Below are 21,456 nucleotides of genomic sequence, written 5' to 3' on the forward strand. Positions count from 1 at the left end.
ACTGGTGCACTGATTGATTAACTGGCACACTGACACACTGATTGATTAACAGACACACTGACTAGCCAGGTTCAGCCTCATTGAGCCCCCCAGATCTCCCACCTGGGAAGACGAGCAGGGTTCCGTTTCTGAAGGCGATTTCCCCTTCGAATCTGTCGGAGCAGAAGTACAGTGCCAGGTCGTCCTGGGTGACGTTCTCGATCTGCAGGCAGACGGAGCGCAGCGGCGAGTCGAGCAGGGCGGAGAGGCTGCAGCGCCTCCAGCAGACCAGCACGACCTGGGGGCAGCGGGCGCGCTGCGCCAACCACAGGGTCTCCAGGCAGTAGGGGATGTCCCAGCGCAGGGTGACGGCGTTGCCTGGGCGGACTGCGCGCAGCTCCTGGGGGGGGGGAGACGGGGAAACCGATCGTGAAGGAACAACTCGTGAGTAAATTATGTGTCTGGAGAGAAGCCAGGGTATCAGCTTCAGCAACAGGGCTGGGCAGCTTGTTCCCATCCCCCACCACACTCTGCGTAAAAAAGAGCCTCCTGTCCCGACTGCAGGAGCTCATCCAGCTGTGTCTGGCTTTGAAAATATTTGCAAGCTTCTCTTCTTCCACTCAGAGGTATGAGATTTTGCTTCTTAAGCAGGGAAAAACATGACCTCCTACTGAACTGAAAACAACGAGCTCAGATTGAACCCCTATCGTGCGGGTCCAGTGAGATCTGATTTCAGTTATTTAATTGAGGACCTCGGGTGGAATAAAAAACAGCGGGCGTGGGTGTGTGTGTAGGGGGGTCCCCAGAACTCGAGTTGGGGGGACCCCTGCTCTATTTTACCTACACCACCTCGCTGCCCGTTCATGTGACGGGTTGGGCGAGTGTTGAGAGAAACTTCGATAACGAAGCCGAAAACTGTGACGGCCGCCGAGGGCGGTTGAGGTCTGTGTTAATAAAAAACGCCCTGTCCCCTTATCTTAGGATGGATACTCAGGAATGTACTGTAGGTCATAGTCTGAAACAATGAGCGGCACAGTTAGTTTCTCTGGTGGCTCCGCCTTTGGCCTCGGCTTCGCCTTCCGCTTTGGGCGAAAGGGCTTGTTAGTTTGAGGGTCGTCGTTCTTGTTTGCGTCATTTGGTTTCAAGGCCCTGTTCCTGTCCGGCTCTGCGTCTTGTGCTTCAATCACGCAATTAACCGAAGTGAACGTGTGTGTCTTCGCCTGAGCTCCGCCAAGTCACAGTATTGTTTTTATTGTGTTTGGGTTTCATTCGGACACCCACTGGCTTTTCGTGTAAAATAGGTCTGGCGGCGTTTTAGGAGGCTTTTCCAGTGGAAAGTCTGTTTCTTTTTTCTTTTTTCTTCTGCAGGGGAACGATGGGTCTGGCCTGTGAGGTGTTAATAATAATAATAGCTTACGTTTATATAGCACTTTTCTAGACACTCCACTCGAAGTGCTTTACAGGTCATGGGGACTCCCCTCCACCACCACCAGTGTGCAGCCCCACCTGGATGATGCAACGGCAGCCATAGTGCGCCAGAATGCCCTGGTAAGGGCCAATGGGAAATTTTGCCAGGACACTGGGGTTACACCCCTACTCTTTTCGAGAAATGCCCTGGGATTTTTAACGACCAAAGAGAGTCAGGACCTCGGTTTTATTTCTCATCTGCAGGACAGCGCCAGTTTATAGTATAGTGTCCCTGTCGCTATACTGGGGCATTAGGACCCACGTGGACCATAGGATGAGCATCCCCTGCTGGCCCCACTAACACCTCTTCCAGCAGTATCCTTAGTTTTTCCCAGGAGTCTGCCATCCAGGTACTGGCCACACCTGCTGAGCTTCAGTGGGTTTCCATTTTTAAGTCTGGCGAAATTTCAGTGCCACATAGCCTTATCTAACGCTCCTGTTAATCCTCAGGCAGTTTCTTTGCCCAGACAGCTAAGTGCTACAGTGTGCTCTTAACCCTTTCCTTCAAAATCATTTAATCCATTTATATTACTGGTAGTATTACTGTAGTCCACTTTCTTTGGAAATCAATCTGAGACATTCACTCATGAATACTTTGGAAACATTTTGATCTATCCATTTCAGGTATGTTTCTGAGTGGTGTGTTGGTACAGTGGGATTGGTTCATGTCTCTCAGACCCTGAAGATCTGTGTTTATTCCCACACAGGGCACAAGTTTTCTTAACAAATGACTCTTTTTAAAAAAAAGTAAATAGTAAATATTTTGTATACTGTATTGACTTTTTATTATTTTTTAAATATCACAGCATGTTCAATGTTAAATGATATTATTAAAAACATGAATAAGCAAATGTGAATAGTGTTAACAGTGGGAGCTAAAACCAGTTCAACTGGTTTAATTCAATTCAAAATACATTATTAACCCCAGTGGGGCAATTTAACACAAGTCTTTACACGCCAATCTCCTGAAGTAAGATACACAGATATACTGAAACGTTAGCGCACACGGCAATGAACGACAGTGAGATTGTATGTAAGTTATATATATAACTGTAATACAGCATGATACTGTATGGTTTTAAAGCCACTACAGTACAGTATATGTGAAATATTTTTCATAATCATAATTTGAAGTTAATTGCTGATTTCTCATTGCTGAAATTTGAATTAAGACAAAATATAGACAATGTTAAAATTACAGCCAAAAGGATTGCTCTGACCAGGATCTTTTTATGAAGTATATAAACTTTATATAGTTAGAACAAGCACATCAACACTTTTCCAAAATAAGCACCGCAAGTTACAGAGTAAATTTGATGCATAAAATATTTATGAAGACGGTGGAATACTGTGTATAATTTTTATTTTTCTATATTGAGCTACTGCTACCATCTACTGTATGTACAGGAGGTATGTATTACGTATGAGACTGTATGGCTTTTAAAGCTACTACAGTGCAGTATGTGTGAAATACATTATTATAAAAATGTAAAGTTAAATTGTTTCCTGATCACTTGTTGCTGAAATTTGCATTACATTAGGTATATATTGTGTTATACTTTCTTATGTTCATCCACCAAAATTTCCCTTAAGTTGTACAATTCCATATTAATATTCCATATGAAGTGGATTTAAACATGCACAGTGGAGATACAGATTCAATGAAGCAGTCGTTTCACTAACATCTAATGCTCCACAAGTGCCACTTATTGATCATATTTAGCCAGCAAACTGCATACCGCAACGCACCGCACAACCTTTACTGTATTAGGAAGAAATACTGCGAGCTGCTGCACACAGAGATCAGGGGCTCGCTGTTACGCTGGGTGGATGGAGATCACAGTCACACCCACATGACACTGCCCTGTCCATCTGCTCCTGTAGCATCTCTCAGGGGAGAGATGGGCTCGTGATTCTCTGCAGCGGCTCACAGAGGGGGTCACTGCGCAGGATGCCGTGGACATACCATGCTGGCCCACACGCTGCAGGGCAGAGCCAGGCAGCAGGCTGGGCTCACTGGCCTGGAGAGAGAGACACAACAGGCTGGACTGCTCGCAGTAAGAGTTCACACCTGGACAGTGAAATCCTCTGCACCATGTGGAGCTGTGACTGTGACACCCCTTTGTCAAAACACAGCTGGAGATGATCCTGGAGCTAAATAACTCCCAACGATTAAACAGCTGGATGGGCCAACTGGCTTCCTCTTGTTTGTCACCATTATGCTCCAAGTTTATAAAAAAAAATCTCTGTCAGCCCAAAATAACACTGTAAGTCACCTCTTCTACAACACCAAACCTTCCCCAAACAATAACCACCAAAGAAATGAAATTGCAGCTGGTTTATAACTGAAGCTCTAAACCACACCCTCTAACAACCCTAATCACACCCCCTAACAACCACAACCCTGCAGCTCAGATCAAGGAAGTGGCTCAGGGATTAGTTTCGTTTCACTAAAAACAGACTCACTGCAGCTCCGTCTCTACTGCTCCTCTCTGTGCAGTTTTTACTTGTCAGAATAATGGCAGAAGGCAGTATTTCAGTTTCTCAGGACCAGTTCAGCTGCTCAGTGTGTCTTTATTTGCTGAAGGATCCAGTGACTCTGCTCTGTGGACACAGTTACTGTATGGGCTGTATTAAGAACCACTGGGATCAGGAAGATCAGACTGGGATTTACAGCTGCCCCCAGTGCAGACAGACCTTCACCGCAAGGCCAGCTCTTGGCAGAAACACCATCCTGGCTGAAGTGGTAGAGAAATTGAAGGAGACAGGGTGCAGTCGTCCTTCTCCTGCTCACAGTCCTGCTGGCCCTGGAGACGTGCTGTGTGATGTCTGCACTGGGAGAAAGAGGGGAGCTGTGAAATCCTGTCTGGTGTGTCTGGCCTCTTACTGTCAGACTCACCTTCAGCCTCACTATGAAGCTGTTCCATTGAAGAGACACAAGCTAGCTGATGCCACAGGACAACTGCAGGAGAAGATCTGCTCCACTCATGACAAACTGCTGGAGGTCTACTGCCGTACTGATGAGAAGTGTGTTTGTTATCTCTGTGCAATGGATGAACACAGAGGCCACGATACTGTCTCAGCTGCAGCAGGAAGGACTGAGAAACAGGTGAGGACTTTGAGTTTGTATTGAGTGTCTATACAAGATGTTAAAGTCTGTATCTGTATCTGTAATGCTGTATCTCTCCACTGCTGAGTCCTTCTCATGTACTCAGCTGTGATCCACACAGGCTATGTCTCTGAAGTGTCTCCTGTTCTTCTGTCTGTTGTTCATTATCTCCTCCTCCTCCTCACCTTCACTGTTTCTCTCTTTACTGTCCTCATGTAGCACCGATGAACCTGTACGACTACACAGCACACTGAACACCTCTAGAACAGACTGCACCCTCATTAATGCACAGCACACTGAACACCTCTAGAACAGACTGCACCCTCATTAACGCACAGCACACTCAACATCTCTAGAGCAGACTGCACCCTCATTAATGCACAACACATTCAACACCTCTAGAACAGACTGCACCGTCATTAATGCACAGCACACTCAACACCTCTAGAACAGACTGCACCCTTCATTAATGAAGTCCTACTTTAATTTCACCACAATAGTATTATTAATGTATTAATAAAAAATATATATTTTGATATGGAATCTTTACAATGGCTTCTCAAAGCACTTTACAGAACAGAGAGATGCACAGTGAGAGGAGATAGTAGAAGGGGGTTTGATAAAACAGTAGAAAAGCAAAGGGGCAGAAACAGACCCAGTTAAATTAAAGCTCTTAATGAATAGAAGATTGTGAATCTAAATTTAAAAGAGCCCAGGGAAGGTGACTCTATGATATCCACAGGGATAGAATTCCAGAGCTTTGGGGCGCAGCAGGAGAAGCCCTGTCACCCAGAATGCTGACTTTGGAGACAGACAGGAGACCATAATTAGAAGAGTGAAGGTTGTGAGGTGGGGAGTAGGATGTAGTAGCTCTGGCAGGTACGGAGTTGTCAAACCATGCAGAGGCTTTTAGGGGAGCATGAGGATTTTAAAGTCAACATGAAACCTGGTAGGAAGCCAGTGTAGGGACTCCAGGACAGGATTAATGTGGTCACTTGCACTAGACCTGGTGAGGACTCTGGCTGCCAAATTCTGGACATACTGTAGTTTGTTCAGTGTGGGCTTAGAAGCTCCACTGAGTTGAGCGTTACAGTAGTCAAAGCGTTACAACTATAGAGTGGTACAGTATTATCAAAACAATTAGGAACTCCTGGCCTCACAAGTGCATGTCATTGGTGCTTCCCTACCATCCTAACACCCCTTCCATCCTCAGGACCATTAACGACAAATTCCCCATCCTACAGGATGATCCCTCCACTGGTACCCTTTTTCTGACCGCCCCATCATCTCATCTCATATCACCAACCACCTAATCTGCATCACCTTCTTGTTCACAGCTCCCTTGACTGCCCTCAGCAACCATCCACACTTCCACAGGCACTTTCCCTTGCAACAGAGCTTGCTGTATCACCTGCAAGTACATATCTAACACCACACTCATTCAAGGCCCCTCAGGACAATTCCAGATCACTCAGATGACGTCTTGTACCTCCAGTAATCTTATTTGGTGCCTCTCTTGCAGAAAATGCCCAGCCAGGTTGACTCGGAGAACGCATCAGAGAACATGTTAGGGCATTGAGGATCAAAGATTTCTCCAAGCCCATAGTTTCTTATTTCACCTCTAATGGCCATGATCACACTAATCTCTGTATCCACAAAGAAGGGTTTCTTAACTCCTATTACAGAAAGACATTCAAAACCCAAATTATCCTGAAACTAGGATCACACCTTCCGAGATAAGGTTACTGCATTTCTGGGCCAATAAACTTGTCTTCTTGCAGTTTAAATGAAGGAAATTGTGAGTCATACATGTGTTTATGTCCGAGAAGCAATTGGAGCAGAGACATGTCAGTGTCAGTTAAGTATGGACGTACTGTACTGTAGATTTGAGTATCATTAGAACTCATACATGATGAAGGGTAGGGGGCCCAGTGTCAACCCCTGAGGAAGACCAGACTTAATGAGTCCAATTTCCGAGCTACAATCGCCAAGAGACAAAGTGAAAGTAATCAGTGAGGTAAGACTGGAACCATTTAAGAACAGTGTCAGAAACTCCAAACACAGTCTCAAGACAAGAAAGTGTGATGTCATGGCTGACGGTGTCGAAAGCAGCACTGAGTTCAGTAAGAATGAGGATAGAAAGAGAATGAGAATCAGAAGCCATTAGAAGATCGTTAGTGACTTTGAGCAGGCCAGTTTCTGTGCTGTAAAGTTGTCTGAAACCAGATTGGTGGGGTTAAAATAGGTTATTTAACTGAAATGTAACAGCTCGTTCTAAAAGATTTGCAAGAAAGGTTAACTTGGATATAGGGTGAAAGTTGTTCAGTCTGTCCAGAGCCATGATTCTTTTTCTCACATAGGGGTAACAGCAGCAGTTGTGAAGGCCACTGGTTCCACATCAGTACTCAAGGATTCATTTATTATATTGAGGACTATGGGGCAGAAAGCAGTGAAACAGGATTGAAATAAAGTGCTGGGAAGGGGATCCAATAGGCAGGTGGTGGATTTCATACACAAAAACCAATTAACTGTGGTATAATACCTTCACCTGCTTTATTGAATACAAGACTCACACTGGGCTATGCTGGAGTCAGATCTGACACAGAACATGTTTCTATGAAGCAGACAGGATGTGAGATGTGGTCGGACACATGGTCTGCCTGGTCCAGAACTTAAGCCAGTGGTCAAGCACGTCAGCCACAAACTAGTAGCAACCGGACTCATCAGCACTGCTGAAGTCCTCTGTTTTGTGGTGCAGAGAGAAGTCCAGACACTATATTTAGATGTCAGAATGAAAACTGAAGTCTCTAGATTGTGTTTCAGGTATAATTTCTGTGTTTTTAGATTTCACTTCACATACAGATGTGCAGACCCAGGTGTGAGGTGTAAAACTCGAGCAGGAGGTGGAGACTCGTGCTCTGCTGAGCTGCACATGCTGCCAGTGTAGATTAGACACAAAACAGGAGCATGTCAGACAGGACCAGGAAACACGTCTCATGTGGATAAGACATCAGGGGTACAGAGTGTGAATTTTCCATGGTGACTCTAAGGGGTGTCTCTGTGATGTGATTCTCTTACAGCAGAAATGTCCTGAGTGTCTCTGTTTCTCCACAGAAGCAGCTCGGGGTGACAGACACAACAGACAGACACAAACCCAGCACAGAATCCAGGAGAGAGAGAAGGAGCTGCAGGAGCTGAGACAGGCTGTAGAGTCACTCAGAGTGGGTATTCACCAGAGCAGTGGACACACTGACACATTTCCAAAGTTGGACACTGGACAGTACCCTTAGAAAACACAACATACAGCATAATGTAGTTTGAGTGTTTTCATTTGTAATAATCTACTGTGTGTCTCCTCCCTCAGAGCTCAACCAGCTCTCACATACAGAGGATCACATCCATTTCCTCCAGGTAACATCACTGCTCTGTGACTCTGCAGTACGGAAGGGTGTCTCTCACACAAAGCTCTCAAATGGAGCTGCTCCTGGTATCCCCCCTGGAATGTGTGTTTGAGCCCCTTGTGTTTGACTGGATACTCATCTTTCTCTTCCCTGCTGCAGAATTTCCAGTCTGTCTGTGTCCCTCCTGGAGCTGGAGACTCACCCAGCATCCCTGTCAGTCCACACTTCTCTCCTGAGGCAGTGAGGAGAGCTGTCTCTGCACTGAAAGAGCGACTGGAGGACATCTGCAAAAAGGAATCAATAAAGATTTCCACGACAGGTTAGTGGAGAAACACACTGATATCTTTCTGAATAGCTTACATATTTCCTGTTTTTCTCTTATATTGTTACTGGATTTTCTGTGCAGTGAATGTATTTATCAAAACAGTTTATCAGTCAATAATTTAATTTCTAGGTCAAATATCTCAAATATCTGGAAGCTTTCACAAGGGCTACAGTCCCAATATAGTAGTTAAAATAGTGGCTACAAACCCAGTACAGTAGATCAGTTCTGTTACACTAGGAGATACAGTCCCAGTCTAGTAGAACATGTTATTCCCGTTACTCTGTTACTGCAGCCCTGATGAGACATTTCTCTGTGTGTCTCCCCTGTGACTGAAGCCTGCATTCTGCAGACTCCAGAGCCCAGGTCCAGAGCAGATCTTTTCTACTGTGAGTCTACAACAGCTCCCCCCTGAAATATACCTGGAGCTCAAACACACAGCAGAAACAGTGATACATAAACTGATACACACTCTGACACACACACTGATTCACACTCTGATACTTGCTGATACATGTCTGAATTCATAAAGTCAAGCTTGCAGACAGTCACTCTGTGTGCATCACAGTCACACTGTGTAAGAAACACACAGATGGACAGAGACAGAAAATCCAGTGGGGTCATTTTTTTAAGAAAATGCACTTTATTACAATGTCTACTGCACAATTCTTACAAAGAATACAATTCTAACAACAACACTTCAACAGAATGTAAAATGTCTTAAACAGAGTGATTGTCCATTATCAGTATTTCTATTTTGCAAGTGGTCAGTGAGGCTGGTTCACACAATAAGAGCCCCTCTAAGCCTCCTGGGTGTTACCACTGGCTGCAGTCCTGGCTCTGAAACTGCGATTGTACATTTCTCAACAGAAGCACTAAGGAACAGTTTTTCTGGGTTTTCTTCAGCCCCTTTATGGGGCCCTCAGACCTGTCCAGAGCTCTTTTGCTGTGATGATACCCCACCAGGCTACATCGCTATGTCGTGCTTCATTCTGCCTTTGAGGCTCATGAGGATCCTCTCCTCCACCTCTCCTGCCTTTCTCTCTGTGTGGTGCTGGACGAGCGTGTCACTATGGATGGTAGCTCATAACCATTCCCCCTCCCAGGAGTTGCACAGTGTTGTCCATTCTGTCCCACACTGCTCTGGTGAAGGTCGAGCTCTTGAACAAGTGCTCCTGCATTTCCTCTATGAAACACGTGTCCCAGGGGCGTTGCGGTTTCCTGGTGAGCGAGTACCTGTGAAGGACCTCTCTGGTCACCAGCTCTGGTGCACAGTCATCCAGCTGAGGGCCTTCAGCATGTTGTCTAGTCCTTTGGGTTGAGTCCTTACATTCGTGTCCTGTGGGATCGTCAGCCTCTCCCTGGTGACCAGTTCCTTCCTTCCCTTCCTTGTACAGGGCCCTTTATTGATACAGAGCTCTGATTGTCTTGAGGCCTTATACATCCTGCTCCACTTGACGGTGTGGGTGTAGGTATCCGGTTGCTTCTCTGTTTTGGGCCCAGTGTTGGACCACTGAATCAGGTGCTTCACTGGGAGGGAGAACCACAGCCTGACCAATTACTGGTACTTGTGACCGATTGGGTCCAGCCCCTAGTGACAGAGGTTGCAGAAGAAGGTGCAGTGGAGATTCAGGGGGAAATTCGGCACATCTCTCCCCCCTTCCTCAACGGCTGGCACATCTGGTTCCTTGTGATGTACTTGTACCTGTTCTGCCATCCCTAGCAGCCCTCGTCTGAGTCTGGCTAACAGAGGGCACACTACGACCAGGTCAGCTAAAGCCAGCAGGGTGTCTGCCTTCAACACCCTCACTTTCCCCATGAGAGTCAGTGAGCGAGTCTTCCACAGGCACAGTTACACGTTCACCTTGACGGTCCTCTCTGTCCAGTTTATGTACTTGTTGTCCCTGCTCTGGAATGAAACCACCAGTATCATTAGGGGATCCATGCAAAGCTTGACATTCTCTAGCGCCATTTCTCTGTCCCTCCAGGGTTCAAAAAGCTTGCCCTTGCTCTTTCTGTTTATCAGCCTCAAGTCTGAGGCCCTGCAGTACTGTTCCCTAAACTGCAGCCCACTCTGCAACCCCCTGTCTGAAATCAGGAACAGCGTCATGTGTACTGGGAGATCTTGAGGACCCCTGTGCCTCTGCCAATGGTTCCATAATGAGAACATAGAGAAGAGGTGAAACATGAAACTTTTATCGTAATCCGGATTCCTGGGGGATGAAATTCCAAAGATGTCTGTTCACGTTGACCCCTTTGGCCAACTTCAGAGTACAGTATCTATCCAGCAGATGAAGCTTTCTCAGAATCTGAAGTGTTCCAGCGCTGTGAACAGATTGCTGTGGTTTACTCTGTTAAAGGTTTTCTCCTGGTCCAGGCTCATCACGGGCACGTTTCGGTTATTGTCACAGGGGAGCTGGAGGTTCCAGCTGACAGATCACCCTTCCACACTTGATGATGTGGGGCAGGGAGGTCCTCAGTCTGCTGGGCACTGGCTTGTTCAGGATCTTGATGTCCACACAGAGCTATGTTACCAGCTTCCAGTTTTTGAGTTGCAGAGCAGGAAGATGAAACCTTCTCTCATCGTATTTCTGAGTTTTCCCTGGCGAAAGAGTTCTTGCTCCACCTCCACCAGGTCTGCCACTGGGGTGTCCCAGAAGCAGGTGTAGAATTTCTTGGGAAGTTGCTTTGCTATTCTCCATCTGTCAGAATGTGGCAGAATCTGTGACACTTGATTTGTTAATAACTGTGGAATATCAGGAGCAGAGCCAGTTTAACAATAACAAGCCAGCCACACTGTACAATACTGGGGGGGGGGGGGGGGGGGGAATAATGGTAAAATGACAGTACTTTTCCCCTGCAGCTTCACAGACACACAGCCTCTTGTGAGAGGCAGCAGTGTGACTCTGGTACAGGGGCTCCTCTGGGGTCTGTAGGCCTCTTTCTTGTCTGAGAACTGGCTGCTTCTCTTCACATGTCAACCAGGCTGATGAGTCAGCAGGTAGGAACAGTCAGGACTTGTTCTGTCTGGACAAACAAAACAATAGAAAAACTCAACATCATTTTTCCATTCATATTAGGAGAGAAGGCATCTATGTTGTGAGAGGGAAGGACTTACGGTGATTTTCAACTCAGAATCACTGTGGTAGAATATATTCTGGTGTTTTCATGAGCACAATAGCTAGCTGATGACACAGACATATGTAAAGTATTGTGGTTGTTTAGCCACAATAAACAGAGATCTTTGTTTGTCTACCCGCCTGTGTCCGGTTTTAATCAACTGCACTGTGTTGTAATTACAGGTAGTCCAGCTTCAGCTGTTTTTCTCTCTCTCTCGAATGTTTCGTTGATGAAGTGTACATTGGTAGTATCTTTGACTCCATCCAACATTAATTTTGTTAACAGATTCATAGGTGTTCAAGCAACATAATTATAAATGTTAATGCAATGTAAACTCGCTATATGGAATATCCACAACATTTCTAATGTGTAATTATGTAATTTGAGGTTCATGGACCGGTGTCACCACACCTGTCTGGTTACCAAGAGGGCTGGGGCAGATGCCTATAGCTTCTCAGTCCAGGGTTATTATCTTGGAAAGGGGGGCTCTTCCTAGGACAGGGGGCATATCTGTGTGTCCTGAATGAGCTCTCGAGTCTAGTCAGAAAGAGACTGGGGATTATTTCTTTTACTTGACCATCAGGTGTCTTATTAGTCCTGGTAAGAGAGGGGTGTTGGGGTGTTTATCTATCAATAAGGAGTCTGTTTACTGGGCTGGGGAATAAATCTGAGAGCTGTGAGCTGTACTGAGACAGGTTGCAGTGATGTGGGCTCAATAAGAGACTCAGTGGTGTGATTGACTCAGAATAGATCAGACATTTCAACATCAGTTCATTATTCTCTACTGTGAGCAATGATTGGAGTTTTTACCTCAGATATTGGGGTGACTTCACAGGGCAAAGGGAGTAAAGTTAGCTCCTGTGTTTCCATGTCAGACAGGTCTTTATCTTCTTACACAGTGTGACTGTGTATCTAAGAATGTGTGTGAAAAAAACGCTACTATAATCGTTGGGGATATTTTGTTTGAATTGAGGAACTATTCCTAGATCAAGGGTAAGAAATTCTTAGTAGTTCAGGTACTGTAGGTAGTAGCGTCAGCATGCATAGGCTGCAAAGGAACAAGTTAAGGTTTATTCCTGCTGAAAAGAGAAGAAAACAGACACAACATTTCAGCTGTGGAACCTTCTTCTGGTTGTTCTTGGAGTCCTGCCAAAACAAGAATGTTTCATGTTATTGTTAGTCGCTCGTTAAATCTCTAATCAAAAAAGTCTAAAAAGCTTTTAGATTACAGTATGCTGATATTTTAGACAGTAAAATGCAGGAGAGGTGTAATTTGAAGGGTGAAGAAACAGTATTTCTGTGTCTGTTTGTGCAGATGAATGTAGAGACAGGTGTATCTGTGTGTAGCTGCGGACAGCACTGGTAAACAGTCAACGCTCCATGCGCGAAGTCGGACGCACCAGTGTGAGGCTAGTGTCACAGTGAGCTGAATCATTTCCTGCCTCATATATGATGACGCCACCTACTGTAGCAATACAAACGGGGTGCTAGGGCCCCTCTACATAACCACAAGTTTATCTCCCGGAATCACCAATGCACACACAGACCAGCGACAAGCATTTGTATTGTATAAGTGCCCTTTTTGTTTTCTAAGTACATTCACATACACCATCACCCAATGACACAGTGAAAACAGCATCTGCTGCAGCAAAAGGTCCTTCCAAGGGCTGTACTGAATTCCTGAGTGTCAGCTGTCCTTTTCCGTAAAGTGCTGAAGAGAGGCTGCTAGAATTTTTCTCCTATCTGTAAAAGTCTTTGATGGCTCAGAGGAGAGCAGACACTTAGAAGAGAGGGATACTACTCAGTCCAACTTCCCCAGTCACCATTTGGGTATGACTAGAAATCCTCCCATGGGCTGTGCTACATTTCCCTTGGTTTGTATCAGCTAGCTGGGATGGTTTCTTTGTTCCCATCCTAAAGAGATTTAAAAGTTTGTGTACACTACCTATGTTCCAATGACAGTGTCTTCCATAGTCATCAGTTCCTAGACCAATAGTTCCTTGCCCCCGTGGTCTCGCACTCTGCAGCCTCCCTTGTGCTGTCTGTGTCGTCTTCAGGGTCTTGTGGGAGTCAGGAGCCCATTCTGTTCCGGCTCAGATGTTTTTATTCCTCCCCTTAGCCAATCCACCTCAGGGGGTTCTCCGCTGTCCCTGTCGGAAACGGGTTGCCCAGTATTATACCAGGAGGAAGCTTGTGTTGTTTGAGGGGTGTGGGAGCGCCGACCTTAGATGTTATGGGCTCTTATCACTTCTTTGTTCACTCTCCTGGTCTCCCTGTTCCTCCCTTGGTCTGGTTAAAACTGTTTCAGCGACTCCTCACACCCCCAATCATCAGTTCTAATTGCTTCCTGAATGAGTTGTTCCTGACTGTTCCCTGCTTTGGGTGAGAGGCAACATTGACACCATCCTGGCAATCTCCATTACCCAATCAATCCCAGCCTGTAACTGCCTCAACGGCCCACATTCTGCGACTTTAGCAGGGACCAAAAATAATACAAGATGAGTGAAAAAACAGTGCCTTTATAGGACCAATCCCAGCTGTGGCTCATCAGCTAAAAGCCAAGACTGCTGGGACTACAAAGGCGAGGCATCAAACTGGGCTCTGGCTCCACACTGGGCATACCCCTGCATAATGCCACATAAGTCTTCCTTTTAGTTCACTAAAACAGACCTTTTGGAACATTTTAGTTAAAAAGTACAGATGTTTGGCTTGCTGTTTACTGGGACCAACAGTAACAGTGACAGGAAGCCAACAGGAGGTATAAGTCATTGTAAATGTATTCTGTTCAGTGTTGAAAGAGTGAGCAAACACCCTGTACAGGACATGTTTCTGCAGTTTCACATCAAGAGTAACAGATGTTTGGAAAGCTGTGTCAATTCTACTTGTCACAGAAATGGTAAGAACGACACACATTTAACCCAGGAACGCTCACTGACAGAGTGTTGAACTTCATGTGTACAAAAGACAGAGCATGTGCTCCTTTAGATTATTTTTTTCCAGAAATGTGTCTGGAGTGTCTCTGTGGCCTGTTTTCCTCAGCGCAGCTCAGACATGTCAGAGTCAGGTGCTCATGGTTAGATTAAGAGGGGTATTTACTGGGGCTGCAGGGCTCCTCTTACTGGCCAGGGGTAATAACTCTGGGGTCTTTCTCTTCAGCCCAGCTGGTGTTCTCACATGGTCCTGGTCATTAAGAAACCCAGTGGTGTGTTTCACTAAGAATGACACTGGAGTGTCAATATTATTTCATTAGTCCCACCAGAGTGAGTGTGTATTGGGGTGTTTGCCTATGAAATTGGGGACCTCATTTCAAACATGAGTGATCTAGAGCAGTGGTTCTCAAACTTTTTGGACCAAGTACCACCCCTAATCCAACCAAAGCATCCAAGTACCACCTACAAGTCATCATCTCATAGGAACCCCAGAAATTATCAATGACCAACATGAGCGCATGTGCACACACACTCACACATACATATAATAAATATTATAATAATAAACTTTGATATATTAAAATGTGGCTTCTCAAAGTGTTTTACAGAAAAAAAAACAACATAAAAATAAAAAAGCACCATTTCAGTGAAAGGGGTGAGCCTGTTTAGTCGAGCAAAGCAGATGTGAATTAATTTTTCGAGCCTTGATACAATTCACAACAGTCTAACAGATTTTAAATCGTCAGGCATTTTCTTGACGGCAAAGGTCTCGCGGTGGATGTTGCAATGAAACCATTAATTTCTGGAGCAACCTCTCTAATTCGTGTAACTACACCGCTGTGTCGGCTTGTCATTGCTCTAGCACCGTCTGTACAAACTCCGACACATTTTATCCAGTCGACGCCATTCTCTTCGATAAATTCATTCAGAAGCTGAAATACGTGCTCTCCTGTAGTTCCTGTTGGTAGCGGTTTACAGAACAGAAAGTCCTCACGGGACGTACCCTTAAACTCGTATCTAACGTAAACGAGCAAATTGGCCAAATCGACTACAGACTCATCTAATTGCAGTGAAAAACATCTGCTCATCTTAACGCGCGCTGTCAGCGTACTTTTGATATAATATTTCATTTCAATAATTCTATGAATGACTGTGTCTTTCGGGGGGGGCAGCAGGTCGAGCTGTTCAGCAGCTTTTTCTCCACACATAATAGTGTGGGGCTTACCTGCTTTAGCCATCCGCAAGCACGCACGTTTCCGTTTTTATTTCAGTGTTTATTTTAAGTATTTATTTCATGCGCATGGGAGAGAAACACAGAGACGCTCGGTGTATTTTTCTCAAATTAACTTAGAACAGTTCTTAAATATTTTTCTGTTATTTTTCACGCTTTCCTGTGCTCACAAGATTACCAGCGTTCGTAGCACGCATTTCTATGCATTTCTGTGTTTACAACGTTGGCATTGTTCCAAAATCACGCACATTCTCCTTTTTCCCTATTTGCTGGAGATACAGTAGCTTTTTTAAATACAATTGGTCACTTGCGTCCGTAGCACGCATTCCTATAGAGTGGTATAGAATTACAGAGTATCTCTTGTGTCTACTGAAGTATTAGCGTGCACTGTATTGTAGTACGTAGGCTGCGTATTCGACACTTACAAAAATACAAAATATGAAAACCCGTCCCGATTTTTCAGCGCACACAACACAGTTCCAGGGTCATTTGGCGTACCACCTGGCGGCACGCCACGTACCACTGCCGGTACGCGTACCACAGTTTGAGAACCACTGATCTAGAGGTTGTGTCTGTTTCCAGACTGATAGACTCTCCTGTGGAATAAGTCAGTGTTTGACACTGTGTCCTGTTCTATACAGAATAAGTGTGAAATATCTGTCATGTTGGCTTCAGAGCTGCAGTGTCCAGTCTTGTTCAGAACTCTCTCTCACTAAACCAAAGGCACTCTGTGTCCAGAAATGAGTAAGGTGTTTTTATAATTAATGTAGGTAGGTGCCACCCTTTCTAGACTGCAGGAGTAAAGAAAAATTTAGCAGTGTGAGGAATCTCTTTGATTTTCACTAAATTGGCAGGCAGACAAAGGGAGAGTATTTCTTTAGTATTTACTTAAGAATTACTTTACTTAAGAATTTACTTAAGAATTTACTTAAGTATTAAGAATTAAGAGTTAATACTGCTCGTATTGTCTCCTATCAGAGAGGCGGACAGCTGAGCGCGAGCAGTCTGAAGTCAGTATGAGCGCCTCTGTTTCTCTTGTCTTTCTGTTTGGGTTTCTTGATGTGTTATTTCTGGTTTTAATTGAATATTTTGAATATTTCTTGGCATTTTCAAAGTACGTGTGATGGCTTTCTTATATTTTAGCAAGGTTTTGCTTTTGCCATTACATTTTTCTGTAAAATTCACCATTATACACTCTTTGAATACAGCACTTTTTTATTCTGCGTCTTCAGGAAAATGGTCTTAGAGAAGATGAACGAGCTGTTGAACTGGGATTTGAAATTAACCGTTTTAAAAGACAGGTTGTCCAGTTTCTTACAGTATACAGGTCGTTGTGGTGGGTTTTGAAGTATTTGAAAACGAGTGGTCCGGCTGTAGTTTCTCTTGTGTTGCTGTGCAGGCTGGGAACTGTAATCGGAGGATGTTCTGAGGGTCACCTTGCTGGTATGAATAGTCACTATAACACTTTATGTAACTGGAGTTAATCATTTACTCCTATTTTCTCCGTTGTCTGCAAGTGTGTCTGCAATCAAAAACATTGTCTTGATTATTCCTGCACAAACCCCACGAGCGCTAGAATATTAAGAGGATTTTGGAGATCATTTGGATGTCTGATACTTAGTGAAACAATAACAGAATATGTTCTTTCTCTGGCAGGGGAGAGAAGTAATTAGTAATGTAGCACCTTCATCAGGCGCTTATGTCAGCCTCAGCACTGTATGATGGGATAGATGGTGTTGCTAGGGAGAGCAGCTTTTAAGCATACTATGCATTTCTGATCAATAAAAGAACAATTCCACTACCACACGTCTGCATGATTATTGCCATCGCTACAGTAATTTACTTGTTTTTCTCTCTTGGTGTGTTTAGGGGACAAAGACATTTCACAGTATAATTGAGTTGAACTGGAATGTAATCGGCAGGAGCCTTTTGTGATGTTTGCTGTTTTATTCCCCAGCTGCTGTGACTCTGGACCCTGATACAACTCACTATGGGCTCAGCCTGTCTGAGGATGGGAAGAGAGTGAGAAAGGGAGAGGAGGAACAGGATCTCTCTGACAGTGATGACAGTAATGTCAGCGTTTTCAGCGTTGTCAGCATTGTCAGTGATGACAGCGATGTCAGCGATGACAGTGACATCAGTGATGACAGCGATGACAGCGATGAGAGTGATGATGGTGATGAGGATGTGGAGGAACAGAAGCTCTCTGACAGTCCTCACAGATTTGATTCCTGGCCCTGTGTCCTGAGTAGGAAAGTCCTTCACTTCAGGGAGACACTACTGGGAGGTGGAGGTGAATGACAGCTGGAGAATAGGAGTGACCAGAGAGAGTGCAGAGAGGAAAGATTGGTTTAGATTCTCTCCCCAGCAGGGTTACTGGTGTCTGGACTTTGACTCTACAGGTTTCTCTGCTCTCACTGACACTGAGACTCGTCTCCCCCTCAGTCTGCAGCCCAGGAAGCTGGGGGTGTGTGTGGATATTGAGGAGAGGAAGGTCTCCTTTTACACAGTGGAGTCCAGAGCTCATCTCTACACTTTCACTGACATGGTCTTCACTCAGGGGGAGAAGATCTATCCTGTCTTCGGTACCTGGGATTCAGATAAAGACCTTGAGCTGCTGCCTGCTGTCAGTGTGGAGATTAAGCTTGTCAGTGACTCATGAACACAGGCTGACTCTCTCCCAGCTCTCTGTCCCACTGGTAATATTATTAATATTAAAAGTTTAATTTGTGTTGTAGAGACCTGGTGATTATCAGGACTTGAACCACATTCATCAGAACAGCAACCACTTGTCTTAACTACTGCACTAAACTGCCATCCGGGGACAGTACCCTACATTACAGTTTATTGATCCATTACCACTATAATGAGATTTAAATATGGATGTCAAAATATCCACAAGTGATATTTGTAACTGTCCAATTTTCTCTAGTTATAGGATTCCATATTAATATTAATTCCATATTAATATTCCCTATAATGTGGTATTAAATCAGTATTACACCTTTTTTTATAACAATGGCAGCAAGTGTTCTTATTACAAATTCTTTGAAAAGGATAAAACATTATAGTTTTTTAATGAAGTATATATACTTCATATACATAGAACAAGTGAATTAAACCACCGTACATTACGAGTTAAAGACTTTGATGCATAAAATATTTATGAAGATGGTGGAATACTGTGTACTTTTTTATATATTTAACTACCACTACCATCTACTGCATGTACATGAGGTATGTATTACATATGAGACTGTATGGCTTTAAAACCACTACAGTGCGGTATGTGTGAAATATATTTTTAATAAAAAAAATTAAAGTTAAATTGTCTCCTGATTACTTGTTGCTGAAGTTTGAATTACATGAGGTATATATCATGTTCCACTTCTGATTTTTTGTTTTACTAGCAAAATTTCCCTTTACATGTTTTATATTCAAAATTTAAAGTTAAATTATTTCTTGATTCCTTGTTGCTGAAATCTGAATTACATTAGGTATAAATTATGGTATACTTCTGATTTTACCAGAATACTACCACAATTTCCCTTTAGTTGTACAATTGCATGTTAATATTCCATGTAAAGTGGATTTAAACACGCACAGTAGAGATACAGATTCAATGAAGCAGGCGTTTCACTAACATCTAATGCACAACAAGAGCCACTTATTGATAATCTTTGGCCAGCAAACTGCATACCGCAATGCACCGCACAACCTTTACTGTATTAGGAAGAAATACTGCGCGTTTTGAGTGCCTGCATCTGGAGTTAGGGGTCTTTTGTTTGAGAACGATTTGAAAGTCTGGTTTCTGACGATGGCTTGTCTTGGACTCTTGAAAAGGACAAAGTGAGTAATCCTGGAGTTTGGTGTTTGTATTAAGGATCCCATTTGATTGCATTTTTCTTCCTAAAACAGGTAGCTTGTTTGTGTCTTTGGATTCCTTTGTTATAAAAGACTTGAGGACAAAATCCTGGCTTTTCTCAGGGAGTAGAGCCTTGAGATCCCAGTTGGTTGTGACCAGACGACCTCTGAAAATGTCACACTGAACACCAGTGAATCACAGCTGCAGGAGATTCAGGAAGAACTTACTGTATCCAGACTGATTAACTTCTCAGAGGTGTTGACAAGAAAGTGGGTTTCTGTCACAGGAGTACTACTTTACACAAACAGTGGTGGGAGTGTGAAACAGGTTCCACAACATTTTAGAGTAACATGAGATGAGATAGTTAGATTAATTAGTTTCTAATAATAATCAGACACACAGGGTGTTGTCAATCTCACACAGAGATCAGGGGTTTGTTAAAACAGCTGGATGGGCCAGCTGGCCTCCTCTTGTTTGTCACCATCATGGTCTGATCTTCTCATGCTGTGTGAGTGAGTTAGTATTTTATTGTTTTAATTATTGGGAACACAAACCACTGGACTGACTTCACATTAATATCTGTACATGAGCAGCTACTGACATTAAAACATTAAAAAGTGCAATATGACACGATAAGTCACATCCCTACAACACCACACCTTCTTTCAAACAACAACCACCAAAGAAATCACAGCTGTTTCTAAACCACTCCCCCTAATAATCTTAATCACACCCCTAACAACGACACCCCCTAGCACTCATAGCCCCGCAGCTCTGTGCAGATCCAGGAAGTGAAACTCAGAGATCAGTTTCGTTTCACTTGAAACAAACTCACTGCAGCTCTGTCTGTACTGCTCCTCTCTGTGCAGTTTTTACTTGTCAGAAAAATGGCAGAAGGCAGTATTTCAGTTTCTCAGGACCAGTTCAGCTGCTCAGTGTGTCTGGATTTGCTGAAGGATCCAGTGACTCTGCTCTGTGGACACAGTTACTGTATGGGCTGTATTAAGAACGACTGGGTTCAGGAAGATCAGACTGGGATCTACAGGTGCCCCCAGTGCAGACAGACCTTCACTCCAAGACCTGATCTTCACAGAAACACCATCCTGGCTGAAGTGGTGGAGAAACTGAAGGAGACAGGGTGCAGTCGTCCTCCACCTGCTCACAGTCCTGCTGGCCCTGGAGACGTGCTATGTGATGTCTGCACTGGGAGAAAGAGGGGAGCTGTAAAATCCTGTTTGGTGTGTCTGGCCTCTTACTGTCAGACTCACCTCCAGCCTCACTATGAAGCTGTTCCATTGAAGAGACACAAGCTGACTGATGCCACAGGACAACTGCAGGAGAAGATCTGCTCCACTCATCACAAACTGTGTGAGGTCTATTGCCGTACTGATGAGAAGTGTGTTTGTTATCTCTGTGCAATGGATGACCACAGAGGCCATGATACTGCCTCAGCTGCAGCAGGAAGGACTGAGAAACAGGTGAGGACTTTGAGTCTGCATTTAGTGTCTAGTACAAGATGTAAAATGGATATTTAGGATATTTGGGGCTCTAACTGATCTCTGGACTGTATTTACTGTATCTGCAATGCTGTATCTCTCCACTGCTGAGTCCAGCTTATGTACTCAGCTGTGATCCACACAGGTTGTGTCTCCTGTTCTTCTGTCTGTTGTTCATTATCTCCTCCTCCTCAACTTCACCGTTTCTCTCTTTACTGTCCTCATGTAGCACAGATGAACCTGTACAACTACACAGCACACTGAACACCTCTAGAACACACTGCACCCTCATTAATGCACAGCACACTCAACACCTCTAGAACACACTGCACCCTCATTAATGCACAGCACACTCAACACCTCGAGAACAGACTACACCCTCATTAATGCATAGCACACTCAACACCTCTTGAACAGACTGCACCCTCGCTAATGAAGTCCTTCTTTAATTTCACCATAATAGGATTATTAATATAAAAAACTTTATTTTTATATGGTACCTTTAAAATGGCTTCTCAAAGCACTGTACAGAAAAA

The 21,456-nt window shown here is 44.2% G+C and overlaps 2 protein-coding genes across 7 annotated transcripts in view; both read left to right on the forward strand.

The window, feature by feature from the left end:
• The first annotated feature begins 3,907 nt into the window (after positions 1 to 3,907).
• Positions 3,908 to 18,887, forward strand: LOC148666584 (E3 ubiquitin/ISG15 ligase TRIM25-like). Of its 2 annotated transcripts, XM_088632601.1 has the most exons (4): positions 3,908 to 4,555; positions 7,670 to 7,776; positions 8,116 to 8,275; positions 17,517 to 18,887. In XM_088632601.1, exons 1-2 carry the CDS (start codon positions 3,965 to 3,967, stop codon positions 7,751 to 7,753), a joined length of 675 nt encoding a protein of 224 aa, XP_088488727.1. In that variant the 5' UTR covers positions 3,908 to 3,964; the 3' UTR covers positions 7,754 to 7,776; positions 8,116 to 8,275; positions 17,517 to 18,887. The 2 variants fall into 2 exon arrangements, with proteins under 2 accessions (XP_088488727.1, XP_088488726.1); XM_088632600.1 differs by having other exon boundaries at positions 7,670 to 8,275.
• Positions 18,888 to 20,257: 1,370 nt separating this feature from the next.
• LOC148666585 (E3 ubiquitin/ISG15 ligase TRIM25-like) overlaps positions 20,258 to 21,456 on the forward strand; it is a 31,952-nt gene continuing 30,753 nt past the window's right edge. For all 5 annotated transcript variants that reach the window (XR_015936931.1, XM_088632522.1, XM_088632521.1 and 2 more), the window contains exon 1: positions 20,258 to 20,902. Coding sequence is in view for 4 of the 5 variants with exons in the window: in XM_088632522.1 (XP_088488648.1) it covers positions 20,312 to 20,902 (591 nt within the window). In the remaining variant the exon portion in view is untranslated. The remainder of the gene's footprint in view (positions 20,903 to 21,456) is intronic.

The sequence above is a fragment of the Lepisosteus platostomus genome, chromosome 5 (assembly GCF_059453375.1).
Source record: "Lepisosteus platostomus isolate fLepPlt1 chromosome 5, fLepPlt1.hap1, whole genome shotgun sequence".
Lineage (NCBI taxonomy): Eukaryota > Metazoa > Chordata > Actinopteri > Semionotiformes > Lepisosteidae > Lepisosteus > Lepisosteus platostomus.

What these genes read in the sequence shown, in the direction of transcription:
- LOC148666584 (XM_088632600.1), top strand. Translation starts at nt 3,965, where the DNA reads ATGGCAGAAGGCAGTATTTCAGTTTCTCAGGACCAGTTCAGCTGCTCA. An exon ending in CAGGAAGGACTGAGAAACAG is followed by an intron (nt 4,556 to 7,669) that starts GTGAGGACTTTG and finishes GTTTCTCCACAG; the next exon opens with AAGCAGCTCGGGGTGACAGA.